The sequence below is a fragment of the Betta splendens genome, chromosome 17 (genome assembly GCF_900634795.4).
Source record: "Betta splendens chromosome 17, fBetSpl5.4, whole genome shotgun sequence".
NCBI lineage: Eukaryota > Metazoa > Chordata > Actinopteri > Anabantiformes > Osphronemidae > Betta > Betta splendens.
The window spans coordinates 8,078,211-8,092,985 of record NC_040897.2 but is presented as its reverse complement, the minus strand read 5'-3'; the positions used below and the strand labels follow the sequence as shown (position 1 = coordinate 8,092,985).

The window sequence follows — 14,775 nt, the reverse complement described above, 5'->3', positions numbered from 1 at the left end:
GTAGCTAATCATTGGCTTTTTAGCCAATCTAAAAAGTATCAGACTGATAATACGGTTGTGTTTAATACACCAGTATTCCCTCTAAGACTGTGTTCACTTACTGAAAACCCTACTTCAAATACTGAAAAAAAAGTTTGTTAGGCAGTCTCAAAACCCACGGAAAGAGCAACAGAGGAGTCATTTCAACAACTGTGAAAACAACAACCCTAAGTGAAGTGGGCCACTACAGTTAATACAGTTATTATGGAGGGAACAGCTGCTTTTGCCAGGGTCCACAGGAACCCTGGCAATATTTACACGAGGATGCATCATTATCTCCTGAGTGTTATTTCATCTCCAGCTAATTTCTGCTTTGGGCTGGGTGATTATAAGAAGATGGCCCCTTGGTGCAGATTTGATTGTATTTATATGAGACGATCTGTAGCCTCGAGAGACAGGGTGTTAGGAAACAATCAGACCTGATGACACAGCACCAGCTAGAGAGGGCCTTCTTTGTCATTTAAGGACGGCACGGGGAAGCTGACAAAGCACTCAAACAACCCCCCCACCACCACAGCAGCCCCTGCTCTCTTTGGCCTTTGTTAGGCTGATGACTTCTCTCACTTACATCACAGTATTTCAGACATACATTTACAACATACACTGTGGGAACTCATGGATGAGTGGTGGTTTGTTCAGTAAACAGGGATACTTTACACAGGTCAGACAGTCAACAAAAAACGTATGGAGTCTACTGCTTCTAATGCACCAATCCTTAATAAAATGAGTTGTCATGCAACCCTCATCCAAACCCCTGTTGTAAAGTGAGATGTAAAGTCTGTGGGTGCTTTGTTTTCATGATAGTGTAACGTTTATGATCTAACTATGATTCTGGGAAGAGGTTGTTTTGAGTTAATGCAGATGATGTTTGGGTCGATGTTGAGTTCTGATGCTGGAGTTGATCTGTAAGATACAAGAGGTAAATGATGCTGAAAATGAAATAAAGATCCACATGTGATGCTAATGCTGGTATAAAGTGAAGCTAAGGATGCTGGTTGTAAGTGTAGTTTGGGGATAAGACAATGCTAGCGTTGCTTGGTAATGGTTTCTATTAGGCTAATACAAACCTTTACTTATTAATCATCATTATATGTTAAAAGCAAGATGTCATAAATTTACTGATTTAGATAGATAGAGGGGATAAATGAGTAGATGGCCTTAGTTCCACTCAACAATAGTGCTATACGTTGCATGTCTACTGTTAAAATCTATATATTGTCTATATGTGTTGTCTATAGACATTTCATGATTCTGATGCCAATGCTCATCACGCTGACCGTCATTTGATGAGGTCTGAGTCTTGAGGTTCCCATTCGAAGCCTGTGTTTTAGACGTGATGCCCCTTGGCGTCGTGTCGTCAAAGGGTGACGCTTTCCATTTTTAGGTCCCTGCTATAACAGGATGTGTGCGTTTGCGCGTGCAGGGGGGTCCTCCTCGGTTCCTGGGGGTGCACACAGCTCCCCGAGGAGCCCAGGCCCCTGACATCGTCGCCCCGGTTTGGCCCTCGGTGGTCAGCGGTTACATGATGTGATCAGGTCGCCCTGGTATGCCGAGGTGCGCATGCCCACTAAGAGGACGCAGCGGCTCCATGTGTGTTGAGGCGCATTATTTGGCAACAGACGCGGCAGCGGGGAGGGCCGAAAAAAGAGGATATCCCTTGGATTTCAAAAAAAGCAACGATTTATCGAGGTTAACTGGAGATTAAAGATTCCTTGGTTGACCATCGGCGAAGAACGGGCGACAAAGCGACCGAGTAAGTTGACTGAGGTGCAGCCGAAGTTTTTTAGTAAGTGTATCGAGGGGAGCCTTTTATTCGGACTCGTCGCGAGGAGCCAGGTTTTCCTCCACCTATCTGTGACGATAAAGAAGCTGATGGGCTGTTGAAAAGTAACACTTCTCCGCAGAGCCAAAGGTTGAGCGCTGGGGAGGAGGGGGGGGCTCGCTCGGCCAAAATCGGTTTTATTTGACGTTATCCTCCCAGTGCCAGCGCGCAAATATGATCCCTGCACTTGATTCCGTGCGCTAGAAGTCGTGCGGCGAGGTAAGGATTATTACGTTACGGCGCCGGCGGCAGAGCTCGGTCCGTGGGCCGGTCGACGGTATGTACGAGTTCCGACTCGGAGGATTTTTCGTCGGGAGGGGACACCCAGGTAACCCGTCCCGGTGAGCCGCAGACAGCCTCACTTCGAGGGCGGCGGGATGAAAGTTTGTGTGCCCGCTCCGAGGCGACTGCCGTCCCGCAGCGGCGTCAACGCCAGGTCAGCGATTCGGGCTCGGTTCTGTTTGTGCGGGTTCACGTTGGCGAGCGGCCGCCCGGCTGGGGGATTCGGAGCCGGTTCGACCCGGGAGTCCGTGCGCCTCGAGCTCTCGGGACGTGAATTTTCTTATATGTCGGAGCCGGAGCGGCTTCGTGTTTTTGTTTGTGCGATGTAGCTAATGTTAGCTGGCTAACTAACAACACGCTCAGCTCCTCTGAGGCGGCGTCAATAATAAAGAAGCCGGCTCGTTGCACATGTTCTGTGGGCTGGCTTTACTTTTTAAAGGGCTGACTGTAGTTCGGGTGGTGTAACATTAATGGTGGCCGCCGATGCCCGTTGGAAAACCCGGTGGCACCAGTGTTGGTTCTGCTATCTGGTAGCTAATCTTCCTACTTCTCTCTGTGACAACCGTAGTCTTCCTCCTCTTAAAGCTGAACACACACACACACACACACACACACACACACACACACACACGCGCGCGCGCGCGCAGAGCCTCTTCCTCTCCCACGCGCGCGCGTGCGTGCCTCAACCCAGCGAGTTTGCAGTGCTTCGGGACAAAGCTGAGCGTGAGCATTTCCTCCATTAAACCGGTTTTGATGCATATTTTCAAAGGATTTAAAGATTTGATTATGTGATTGTTAAACGTGACGGAAGCCGGTCTCGCGCATGGTACGTTGACACCTGCAGCCTTTTACTAAGTTGCTTTTGTTTGTGGTAGTTTAAAACTTTAAAATGCATTTATTATTATTAATATTTTAAGCTTATTACACCACGTCTGCACTATAATGTACAACTTCTAGCGTATGTGATCGGCTGTGATTGTTAAATGAATCTGTAAATGAATCTAGTGGTAAATCTTACAGAATCCGTAATTAGATTATTGCTTAATCGTGTGATTAATGTCCTGAACAGTTTAGTCTAAATGTAATTTAAACAAACTGTCATGTATAAAAATTGAATAAACAACCGTCTAACTTTTCTGATTGATCAGCAGCCTAAAGCCCCCAAAAATGATTCAGTCGTTTTTGCTTGAGAAATATTGTTTATTTTAAAATCCTAACCCATCATTAGTACAACAACCACTCTAAAGTCCTTTGTCGTGTGGGGATGGGACGCGGTGGTCTGCTTTCTGGAGAGTTTATTGCTTCTTTGTGGAGATCTGGAACGAACACTCAGCTGTTAATGACAACAAAGGCTTTGTAAACTGTTGTTTGCATGTTAACAATCCATTGCATGGTTACATTGTTTATGAACTGTCACTGGGAACAATACGTAGATTGCCTTTAGTGAAGGGGTTGTCTCACACTGGTCAAAATAAAGGGGAGATGAGAATGTCATGCTTTGACTGTGGGCTTACTGAACTACTTGTCATTACCGTGTAGGAGTTTGTGTACTGCCGCTCCTCCTCGTCCTGCCATGACTATGTGTTCTTAGCATTAAAGTTAATAGACGGCGTGAGTCAAGGGTTCAGCCTTGTTGTTTCCCAGAAAGCTCGGTTACAGTGATCACACACCAGACTGATCCAGAGCAGTTGTGTAATCAGCCACTGTTCTGGAAAGGGTGGTCTACTGGTCACAGTTTAAGCTGATGCACATGACTGCAGGGGTTACAGGCCAGCTGTTTGGTCCAAGCCTCCATGACCTCATCAAATACGTATGGAGCTTTTCATTCTTTGTATTTATGCACACAGTGGTGGTAGGTTCATTAAGCCCCAATTGAAGTTGATCCACAGATGCTAGTTTTAGCCATGACCAACGCTGGTTCTGATGTGGCAAATTGGATTAGTTTGTTGTTATCGTGCAGCGGAGGTTGTGTAGTTGGTGCTTTGACTCCTGTCGTTTGTTATTCAGAAAGATGCAGACGGATAAGGGTATTTTGCTGCCGCAGCAGTTTTACAAGCTAGTGCAACTACCAGGTGATGTTCTTTTTTTTTTTTTTTTTTTCTTTCTGTCACCCTCGTGCTCAGTAGGAATATGTTTTCACAGGGTAAAAAGTGTGTCAGCGTCACACGCTGAGGAGATGCCTCATGTGCAGCCGCCGATGATGGGAAAGTGTGTGTCTGGCAGCGTGGATGAAGACTGATGGAGTGACTGATGGTTGACATGATCCATGAGTGACTAGATAAATAATCACCGCAGGGCTGACAGGGAGTAGCTGCTCAGCAGGAAAGTAGAAAGCTGGAGGTAAACTACAGATTCTGTCCTGATAGAAGCTGCCACATGACGCCGGTTTTGGTGTGAAGCTGTAAATGCATACAAAGGACTGAGGGTTGTATTAGATACATAGGCAGAAAATGAATGTATGGTTAACAACAGCCCAGTACATTTAAGGCCACATCACTTCTGTGTAATGAAGTCTTGTCATGTCGTTGAACACTGTTTGAGGATTTCCATCTTATTTGAATATCTACCCAGATGTTATTGTTCTGGATAGGGTTCTAGATAACCATAGTGTAAATTCTCCATAGCCAGACATTCCTGCCCATACAAGCAGTGCAACGCTGAACTAGAAAGTGAGCGTTAGGCCTTTATTCTCATATGTGTGCGAGAACATATGTGTTGACTTTGTGCACCCGAGTCAGTGTGTAAAGCTGAGTTTTCCTTTCAGTTTTAGTGGCTGCAAGAAGCTCTGCACTTCCCGCATGAGACGTCGACGTCTTGGGTGGGTGGGGGTTTGATCTGTCATGTACGTGTGTGTGTGTGTGTGTGTGTGTGCGCGCGCGTGCGTGTATGTGTGCGCGTGCGTGTGGACTTGAAGGAAATGTGCGTAAACTGCCATGGAGATGAAATATGAAACCTGTGAGCCATTCAGATCCTTCCCTGTCGTTACAAAGATAGGGTCAGTGTCCACATTAAGGTTGGGGGGCTGTGGGCCGGCAATGCCTGGTTCTAGCATCAGTTCACAGCTGTATGTGCCCACCCCCACCCAAACACACACACACACACAGACATGCACACACGTGGCACACACACTGTATAATGGCCGTCACTGTGGAAGCGCTGAGTATCCGCCAGCACCTGAAGGGTTAAAACCAGCTACAGCTTCTCTCTCTGTCACACACACACACACACACACTGACAGTCTAACACACAAACACACACTGGCCAACCGGTTTAAACCGGTTCTTAGGAAAAGTGCTTTGTGCGTCCCACTGAATCCTGGGAAGGGTCATGTCATGTGTGTCTCAGTGATGTCAGAGTATTAATAAAAACGTGGCCGGCGCCGCGTTATCAGACGACTCCCCGCGTTGTGACTGTATGTAGGTGCATCATGAATACACTATGCGTTCTTTATGTTCACCCCCATAGTCGATCTGGAAACAGGAAGGGGAGGGGCTGGAGCACGTACGGTGGCCGTCCCTGTTAGGGTTAATTATAGTCAGCCCCCCCCCCCCAAAAGAAATCATGGCTTTGTGTAATATGTGGCCTCGGCTGATGTGGTGGGACTGCGTCTCGATGCTGCCACATGCATGAATGTGATTCAGGACGTAACTGCCGCTTACTTTTTCCTGGTCGTCCAGTGAAGCCAGCGTCTGTATGTGATCGTGTGAACTTTGAGCGCCGGTCCTGTACTCTTCCATATAGGCTACTGCGTGTTTACCTTTTACACATTCACTAATGACCAACGTCACATCAACATTCTTCTTCTGCTCGTGGACTTTACACTGAACGCGTGAAATTGTAACAGAAAGACCAACAAATACTTAATATTTTATACTCACCCTTTAAAGGTATGGTACGATAATAACACAGTATCAATGTTTCTTCGGCAATCTATTATCCTAAACTATCATTTGTCTATAATACGTACCTAGGGTTAAAAGTTACAGCTTTTCTTTGTAAATTGCAGTGCATGAAATGTGAAAGTAACAAGTAACTCCAATAATGAAAGTGTGGTGGAGGTTTAACATGTTTTTCAGGGTGGTCCGGGTTCTGCTGGACTTACTGTTTCCTGTTGTCCTGCCCAGCTACTAGACAAGGCACCTGCACGAAAGGCATCAGAACCTCAGGCGGGTCTACACAGAAAACTGGACCTGTTTGTTTCATGCTGGCTCTAAAAAGCCCTAAGAAAGCAGTTAGAGGATTCATCAGCTTACATAGTGTACAGTGTCAAATACAGTGTGATGTGTTTTATTATCTGGACTGGTGTAAGACACTCGTGTTGTATTGGTGCGTTTTTTGTGCATTTGCCACTTTTACACTGTGTTGCGTCACATTCTGACCTTTACCACTTTCATTACTGTCGAGACTTTTACATTGAACATGTTCAGACAAGTGATTCTGGTACATGACTGGCGAGATTCTTTATGACAGCCACAGTGCATGCACGGCTTCATTACAGTAAATGTTACTTGTTGTGTAGAGAAGATTAGCCTTAAGAAGTGTGAGCTTTTAAAAAAGAAAGCAGTTACATCTGAAGTATTGGTTCAGTTTCTCCTTAATGGTTGAGAATTGATTTGCTCACAGTATCAACAACAGATAGATTTCATATTGTGTCTCATTGTGTCTTATAGCAAATAGAGTTAAAGTTAGAGCAAATTGAGTTAAATTTTGTTCTAGATTTTTTTACAATAGTGAATGTCCCAACACTTGTTGCCATGACAACAGATCCAGATACATTTTAGACCGGCCTGAAAGAATGAGATTTGTGCCAGATTCTCAACATTCTGGTGCGAAGCATGTTTATCCACGCATGGAGAACAGGGTTCCTGTATGTGTCAAGGCTCAGAAGCGGTTCTGTAACCAACGTGTGGCGTTTGCATACGCGCCACACACTGTGGATCCTCAGCCCTGTTTGGGACTGGCTTAGGCTGGAGAAGCATTAATTGCTTTTAAGTCTAAGTCTCCTCTGAAAGCAAGTGTGTGCGAACGTGCAGCCGGTGGGGGTGAAATGTTAGAAACGTGCCCGAGTTTTAGCGTCAGGACGATCTAAAAACTAGTTCGATGTTGACAAGGTGAGAGAGTTTCATCACTATCTTTAGTACACACAATATAAACACACCTTTTATCAATGTGTCGCCGGATGCACTAAAACAATTCTTTTTGAGGAAAATATATGAGACAAGCACCTTTGGGACTGCTGTCGAAGCAGCCGTGGACTGACACATGGTCTCCCCGTGTCCCCTTTAATTTGAGAGCGGACACTGAGGGATTCAGAGCAGCCACTGTAGGGATAATGTGTGTCTGTATGTACCATGTACTGGCGCACATCTGCGAGCTCTGGAGCGCTCATCTGACAGAACGAGCTGCTGTATGTCTCCTTATCCTCTACGGCGGGCATGTCAACATCTGGTGGGATTGAGTTGGCTGTGCAGGCGATACCAGGCCGCAGCTGATCTGCTGCTCCCGTGTGCCCGACTCAGGGGAGGACGGCTTTTACAGTGACTGATGACTGAACACATAAATTGTTTGAAAAATAATTGAACAGAATCCTGTTTAAGATATTTTATATTTATATTATGTTCTTCCAACATTGTTATTGTCTCTCCTGTTTCTCCGGCCTCGGTGCTTCTTCCATTAAGCACTCGTCTATTAAGGGATTTCTTTGTTTTGTACTGAACCTCGAGTGCTTACTGAGAACTGTGTCTTTTTCAGTTTTCCCTTCCTTTTGGTTTTTGGTTTGGACTGAAATTTGGATAATTGGATGTTTTGGAATTACACTTGAGTCAACATCTCAGTCACGTGACGGTACATGTTTTGTCTGGGGGCCATTTTACTCACTCTGTGTCCCCTACAGCTGATTCAAGGTCAATTGCGTCGGCCGATAGTCTCTAAATCACAAGCGCCATTTAAGGGAAAAGGATCATTTAATGTTGGGCAACGTGTGGGTAAAAATATAGAGAAGACCATGTTGCTCACAGATCATGTGTCTCGCTTATGTCAGAACAAAGACAAACACCTCTCTTCAGTGCTTAAAGGAGGAGGCGTCGGAGGGAGGGCTGGGTGGTGAGGTGGGAATTTACACTAGTAGATGCTTTGACGTCACTCTGTCCTTTTGAACTTTGTTATATAAAAGGACATTACATTTTTGTAATTTGGGGTGGTTTATAGACTTTATAAGACTTTCTTCTTTCTTGATCTACAGGGGATGTCTGAGGAGGCAGGCCGCCAGACACGCAGCCAGAAGAGGGCACTGGAGAGGGAGGTTGCTCCCCTTTCTATAGAGCCCTCCACTGCTGAGAATGAAAGCAAAAAGCCTAAACTGGACCTGCCCGAACCTACAGCACAAGCCCAATCTCCTCCCAAACCCAACCCTGTACTGGCACAGGACAGTCAGAGCCGGACTAGCACAGGTTCAGAGCCGGACCAGGACCAGGAGCTGGAGCTGGAGCAGGAGAAGAAGCAGGACCGCTCGCCGTTAACTTTAGTGTTGCCCTTGGCCTCTGAGCCGGAGAAGGATGATGGGGAGCAGACCCAGAAACAGCAGGCAGCTGAAGCCAGCTCAGACAATCGGACTGAGTGCAATGACAAATCCGGGAGGGCAAGGACGGAGTCGGGCATGGATACGCGGAGCCGGGGCCGACTGTCGGAGCAGAAGGCGTGTGGCGGTGCGCTGGCCGCAGGCGAGGTGAAGGCCACCATTAAAGTGGAAGTTCAGACAGGAGAGCAGCCCGTGGACATGAGCACCTCCAGAGGGTGAGAAACGACCTCAGAGTAAACCCGCTTCAGCCGTGACACATCATGTAAAGCCGTTTAAAAACTAACTGGAAAATTATTTTGTAGATGTTCTCGAACCCATTTTCAGGAAATGAATAAAAGCACGAGAATAGTTTGAAGTTACTTTCCCAACTTTGCGTGTGGCAGAGCAGGGCAGCTGGGCAGATGTTTGACTCCATCTTCTAGCCTACCTCCATTTTCCCCCCTACTCGCCACCTGAACCCTAAAAACTCCCCTCACACAAAATGAAGCTGTGTGTCACAAACCGGTTCCAGCCAGTTGTTGCCATGGTTTCCACAGTGGAAGGATCGGTGAGGGGAGGAGGGGGAGAAAAGTGAGGGTGTCACGTGATGATGACTTTGAGGTCATGTGACTTCTTTGGAACAGTAGTGATTAATCCACAGGAAGCGATGATGGCGCTAAGCCCTGAGGAGAGACTAATATATACACACCCACACACGGAGGACGGCTCAGAGAGACAGGCCTCGCGTTGTCATGCGTCGACTTGAGCGATTTCTTATGCTTCATAGAAGTGTTTATAATATGTGTAATCACAAGGTCATCCCTGTTTTTTTTTTTTATAGGACCATTACTCATGTTCTTCAGTTTGTGAGTGCCACTAGTCCAAGAATCTAGGTCATCTACTCTCACATATAGCCTGCAGCTCAACTCCTCGCTCGTATTGTGTTGGGAGGGCGGTATACAGAGGATAGATGTGAGGCTTGATCCACATTCCCGTTCGATCTCATTTTCTCAGCTGTGTGATGCAGTTCGCCCTATGCAGGTCACCCCTGAACGCCTGCCACAACATCCTGTTTCAGCAGGAAATGAGGGCTCTCAAACAGCTGTTTTATTGTGACTCGGAGACCTTCACAGTAGCTTTGAATCCCACCTATCGTCGGCTTGGCATTTGTGACTGTTCCGTTGTTGTTGGAACGGCGTCAGCCTAGATTAGAACCTCTGGATTGTGTTTGACCATCAGAGATATTACTAATAAGAACGTCTTACGTGTTATTAGGACCAATTGTCTTGGAATCTAAAATGCTGTTATTCTTCTGTTTTCTGCAGCATAAAAAGAGAGAAGCTCCCTCCGTCCCTTGAAGACGATGACGTCATCGTCTTGTCGGATAATGACTCCCCCAGTCCACCAATGAACGGCCTGAGCCACTTTAAAGAACTGGACACTGAACTCCTCATGGTGAGACAAAGTGATGTTATAGCTGTGATCTTCTTAAATGTTGAAACACAGACCCATTGCATTGGTCGAGGTGGAAGGTGTTAGTTACCAAACGCTGTGCTGATGCTCCGATTCAGAGTAACTGACGTGGCCCACGGCATGCGTGCCTGTTAGTGGAGGCCTCCGAATGGTGATGTTTAGTGATGATTCTGATCTGCCGAGTGTAGAAGAGCAGCCCGGCGGAGAGGGAGCGCATCATTAAGCAGCTGAAGGAGGAGCTGAGACTGGAGGAGGCCAAGCTGGTGCTGCTGAAGAAACTCCGGCAGAGCCAGATACAGAGGGACACCCTGCAGAAGGTAAGTAAGACTCGTGACCCACATCTTCCCAGGATCACGCAAGCTCATTCAAAGACACGTTTTCTTTGCAGCCCTCAGGTCTTTCCAGCTCCTCTGCTCCTCCTCCTCTCATTCGTGGAACGATTGCCAGCAGTAAAGGCTCTCAGCAGGTTAGTGTTGCAGTGTCACACATGAACTGAGGCAGCCAGTCACCTCCACACTGGTTCTGATGCTGGTTTTCCCCCTAGGTTTTGGCGGGCAAAAGTTCGGGCACGGTTATTCCTCCGCCGCTGGTGAGAGGGGGGCAGCAGGTGTCGTCCAAACACGGCTCTCAGATCATCATGCCGCCTCTGGTCAGAGGGGCACAGGTAAGGCTGTGTTTATAATACTGAAAGTAAAAGTAGTAATTTAAGTCTTCTTCTGGACTGTTGCAAAGAATTAATTACAGTAAATGTTAGGACTTATCTGTCTTTGCGCCTCTCTCTCTCTCTCTGTGCCCTTTGCTTTGGTGCTTTTGGATGTCCGACCCTTGTCCTTCACTGCGTCTGTCTGCAATGTCCCTCTGTGTTGTTCGTCCCTCTCATCGTCCTGGTTAGCCCATCTCTGTGTCTCCACAGCAGATCCAGGCCCTTCGCCAGCAGCAGCAGCAGCAGCTGACCGTGTCCGGGGGCTCAGGCTCAGGGCCTCCTCCTCTGCTGTTGGGACCCAGGACCTCGACAGCCCAGGGACAGAGAGGCATAGTCCAGTCGGGCCTCATCAGAGTTGGCAGTAGTGCAAACACACTGGTCAGTGTCTCCTAGGGGCTTCTTAGCCACAAGGTCTGCTCAAATGTTTTACTGTCCAGGGAAATACCAAACAATATGTTTGATTATTCTGAAATTACATTTCAGGAAACCCCGCATGTTTTTAATCTGTCAGCTGCTGACTTTACACTAGCTGACAGTAACCTGCTGTAAGGTTCATTCAAAAAAATAACTGCAAATAACAGATAATAAGACTCCAGATGAGCAGTCTGTGATGTTATGTCTCACACGACACAGAGTGGAGCCATTGTCGAGGGTAAATGCTGCTCAAAGGAAGTTCCTGTAGCGTGATCATTAAACACCCTGTGGTTCAGCAACACCTGCAGCACTTGAATAACTTCTAGGTTCTGATTATGACTGTCTTTGCCATTTCCCTTCATTTCCTCCAAAAGGCCTCATCTTCCAGTTTGAAGGGCTCCTCAGGAAGCAGCTTGTCCCTGCTTGGCGTGAATGATTCTCCAGCCAGCCGCCAAGCCGCAGCCAAACTCGCCCTGCGGAAACAATTAGAGAAGACCCTGCTGGAGATTCCCCCACCAAAGCCTCCTGCCCCAGAGTTTAACTTCCTGCCGTCAGCAGCCAATAATGAGTTCATCTACCTGGTGGGACTGGAGGAAGTTGTGCAGAACCTGTTGGATACCATCCACAGAGGTGGGCTTTTATGACATTTTGTAAGGAATTGATTGATTAATCACCCGTTGACAGAAAGATTTACTGAAGTAATTTTTCATAGACAAACATTCAGCTGCTAAATCATTAGTGTTTATTTTTTTAACCATTCCTAAAATAGAAGTCATCTAGAATTTATTCCGCACATGTTGAGTCTTTTGTGCCATATAAGCTAACCTGTCCATGTTTGATCAGAGCTCTGGTTTTGCCTTGTCTCTTTAGGAAAGACAGGTGTTCTGCTGTCCAAGCCCATTGTCAGAGACCCCTTCACCTGCAGTCAGTGCAACACTGACTTTACCTGCCGCTGGAGGCAAGACAAGACCAAAGGCGGGACTTTGCTCTGCGAGGACTGCATGTCATCCAATCAGAAAAAGGCTTTGAAAGCTGAGCATACCAATAGGCTCAAAGCAGCGTTTGTCAAAGCACTGCAACAAGAACAGGAAATAGAGCAGCGGATAATTCAGCAGACATCCTCACAAATCTCCCACAGTAGCTCCTCCTCATCTTCATCAATGAAAGCAGAGCATTTGAAGCAAGCCAGAGCGAGCCTCCCTGCCAGCCTCCTTCACCATCACTCCATCAAGGTTGGGACCAGAGCTGCCAAGAGAAACAGTCATTTGAGTTAAAGCCACTGGATCTTAGACTGACTCTGCATGTTTACCATCTCCCCAGAGCTCCCAGGGCCAGCTGTCCCACGGCGTGTCATCAGTGGGTGTGAGGGGTGTCCACCACTCCTTCTCCTCCTCATCCCAGCTGCAGAGTGCAGTGGCGGCGGCAGCTTTGGTCAGCCGGCCAGGTAAGCATGCTCACGTTTCCCACCGCTCTGTCCAGAGTTCAAAGGTGAGCAGCAGTGGGATCGGCGGCAGCAGGAATGTCAGCGGAGGTAGTTCTTCATCCAGTGCATGGAAGAAGCAGAGCAACAGCAACACAGGTAGACTCACATTAATAGCAGCCCAACTCTGGCGCCTGACATCTGCTCTCTCTCAAATTCCTGTCTGGTCCAAAAGCAATCCTTCAACGTCCTAGGTCCAAAAATCTTCTCTTGATCAAAAAGGTGCAATCCGGTGTAATTCGGATAAGCTTCAATTCAGGAGGAAATGTTTTCGGACAAGGCAGTCCCACTCTCCGGTTCTCCCTTCTGCAAATAATCTCCATCTTCCTCCTGTAGTCCCTCAGTTTGGTGGCTTCTCACGTTTCCCCTGGGCATCACTACTCTTTACCTTAGAGTAGAAACTAATTCTTGTCTTGTGTCTGTCTGTTTCACGGGGACATTGGTGTCTACATGTGCTGGTGTTACACAAACACAAACTGGGATTTTTTTTTGTTATATTTACTCAAGAAGTGCTAAATTGGCAGTGTGTTCCACAGCCTGATTTGTCGTTGTCTTACTTGTTCATAGGAGTAACGATGGCCTATGTGAACCCCAGCCTGACTGGTCACAAGACATCAGCCAGTGTAGATGCTCGTCAGAGGGAGTACCTGCTGGACATGATCCCCTCTCGTTCATCGATCTCGCAGACTGCAAACACATGGAAATAACTGAAATACTCTTATAATATACATTATTAGTTTTTGTTCAAGTTGCTCAGTAAGGTCAACAGCACCTCCTTGAGGACTGTTTAGCAAATACACTCTCAAAGTGAAGAAACCTTCCTTCCTTTTGTATGATTGTTGTTTTAGTTTTCTTAGTTTGTATTGTTTATTTTGAGGTTCATGTTCTTTGGTGAGTATGCAGAAACCATTTTGATTTGATTAGAGCAAAGAAAAAACAAATACTTGAAGGGCTTCCCCCTGGGTACTTCTGTCCTCCAGATGCTGTAGTTTAACAATGGTTCTATCTGCATTGAGTACCTTGATTTAAAAACTTAAAAATAAAACAGAATCAGTACTCACCTCTGGGCTCAGAAGCTCTTTCTGCCATGATGTGGGTCAAACTGACCCAGCCTCTTGACACTTGAATGGTTATAGTTATACCAAGAGTTCACGTTCTTTAACCTCCATTATTTTAAGCAAAAACAAATAAACAAAAAGCTGTAAAATTTTCAATACATCATCCCTGTAGGTAAAGGTTTGGATTTATTTTATATTTACAATAAGTTATTTTTGTTATTTTCTACTGGTGTTAAAAATCACTCTGTATATTGTGGTTTCCACATATGAAGAGTTTATTGTACCTTTCTTTTTTTCTTCTCCTGTTTAACAGCATGCTGACCCTTAACCCTTTATTCATTTGGCACCTTAGCTAACGAAGCATGGTGTTGTTGCCTAATTCATCTGTAATTACCATACGTAATTTACACATTTTATATTAATGTCAGTTTTATTTTGAGTGTTCTATCACAGCTGAAAGAACCCAAACTCTGAAGGAGATGGACTTGCTACATTGGAGCAGACATCTATACCTCCCATTTATTCAATGTGGCAAATACATACACAATACAGTCCTGAATCAGGTGGTAACAACCACTCCATCTTTATCATGTAACCCTAACCATGCTTCACACTTTCCCTGCTTCCTTGATATAATTGCATTGTACAAACTTATGTTAAGATTTATTTGGTTTTACTTTTTTCCTAGCTCCTAAAGAAATAAATAAATATACATTTTAAATGCTTGTTTTAATTTTTGAATTGTTAAATAATATGTGCACAAATATGGCCTCTAACACAAAAGAACTAGACAGACAAGAGTGAGAGTCTAAACTAATTATCATTAGGAATAAAATATTTAATTACTGCTAAAATATAAATGACAACCTGAGAGTCCCACAGGAAGCTCTACTACTCAATAATCATGTCTTTCAGAAGTGTGAAATACTAAAAAAACATGTTTTCAAC

General features: G+C 45.8%; 1 protein-coding gene across 11 annotated transcripts; it reads left to right on the top strand.

The window, feature by feature from the left end:
* The first annotated feature begins 1,601 nt into the window (after nt 1–1,601).
* LOC114843968 (transcriptional repressor p66-alpha-like) lies at nt 1,602–14,548 on the top strand. 11 transcript variants are annotated; one of them, XM_029130895.3, is made up of 11 exons: nt 1,602–1,792; nt 8,385–8,935; nt 10,025–10,154; nt 10,361–10,489; nt 10,561–10,638; nt 10,717–10,836; nt 11,065–11,253; nt 11,664–11,919; nt 12,160–12,521; nt 12,610–12,868; nt 13,337–14,548. In XM_029130895.3, the coding sequence occupies exons 2-11, from the start codon at nt 8,388–8,390 to the stop codon at nt 13,474–13,476; spliced, it is 2,211 nt and encodes a 736-aa protein (XP_028986728.1). In that variant the 5' UTR covers nt 1,602–1,792; nt 8,385–8,387; the 3' UTR covers nt 13,477–14,548. The 11 variants fall into 11 exon arrangements, with proteins under 11 accessions (XP_028986728.1, XP_028986730.1, XP_028986733.1 ...); XM_029130897.3 differs by lacking the exon at nt 1,602–1,792 and adding an exon at nt 1,922–2,080; XM_029130900.3 differs by lacking the exon at nt 1,602–1,792 and adding an exon at nt 1,923–2,138.
* The last annotated feature ends 227 nt before the right edge of the window (nt 14,549–14,775 follow it).

Bases quoted from the DNA above. Each gene is read 5' to 3' on its own strand.
- LOC114843968 (XM_029130894.3), top strand. The intron at 8,936-10,024 runs GTGAGAAACGAC...TGTTTTCTGCAG, and splicing joins GACATGAGCACCTCCAGAGG to CATAAAAAGAGAGAAGCTCC. The intron at 10,639-10,716 runs GTTAGTGTTGCA...TTTTCCCCCTAG, and splicing joins GCAGTAAAGGCTCTCAGCAG to GTTTTGGCGGGCAAAAGTTC.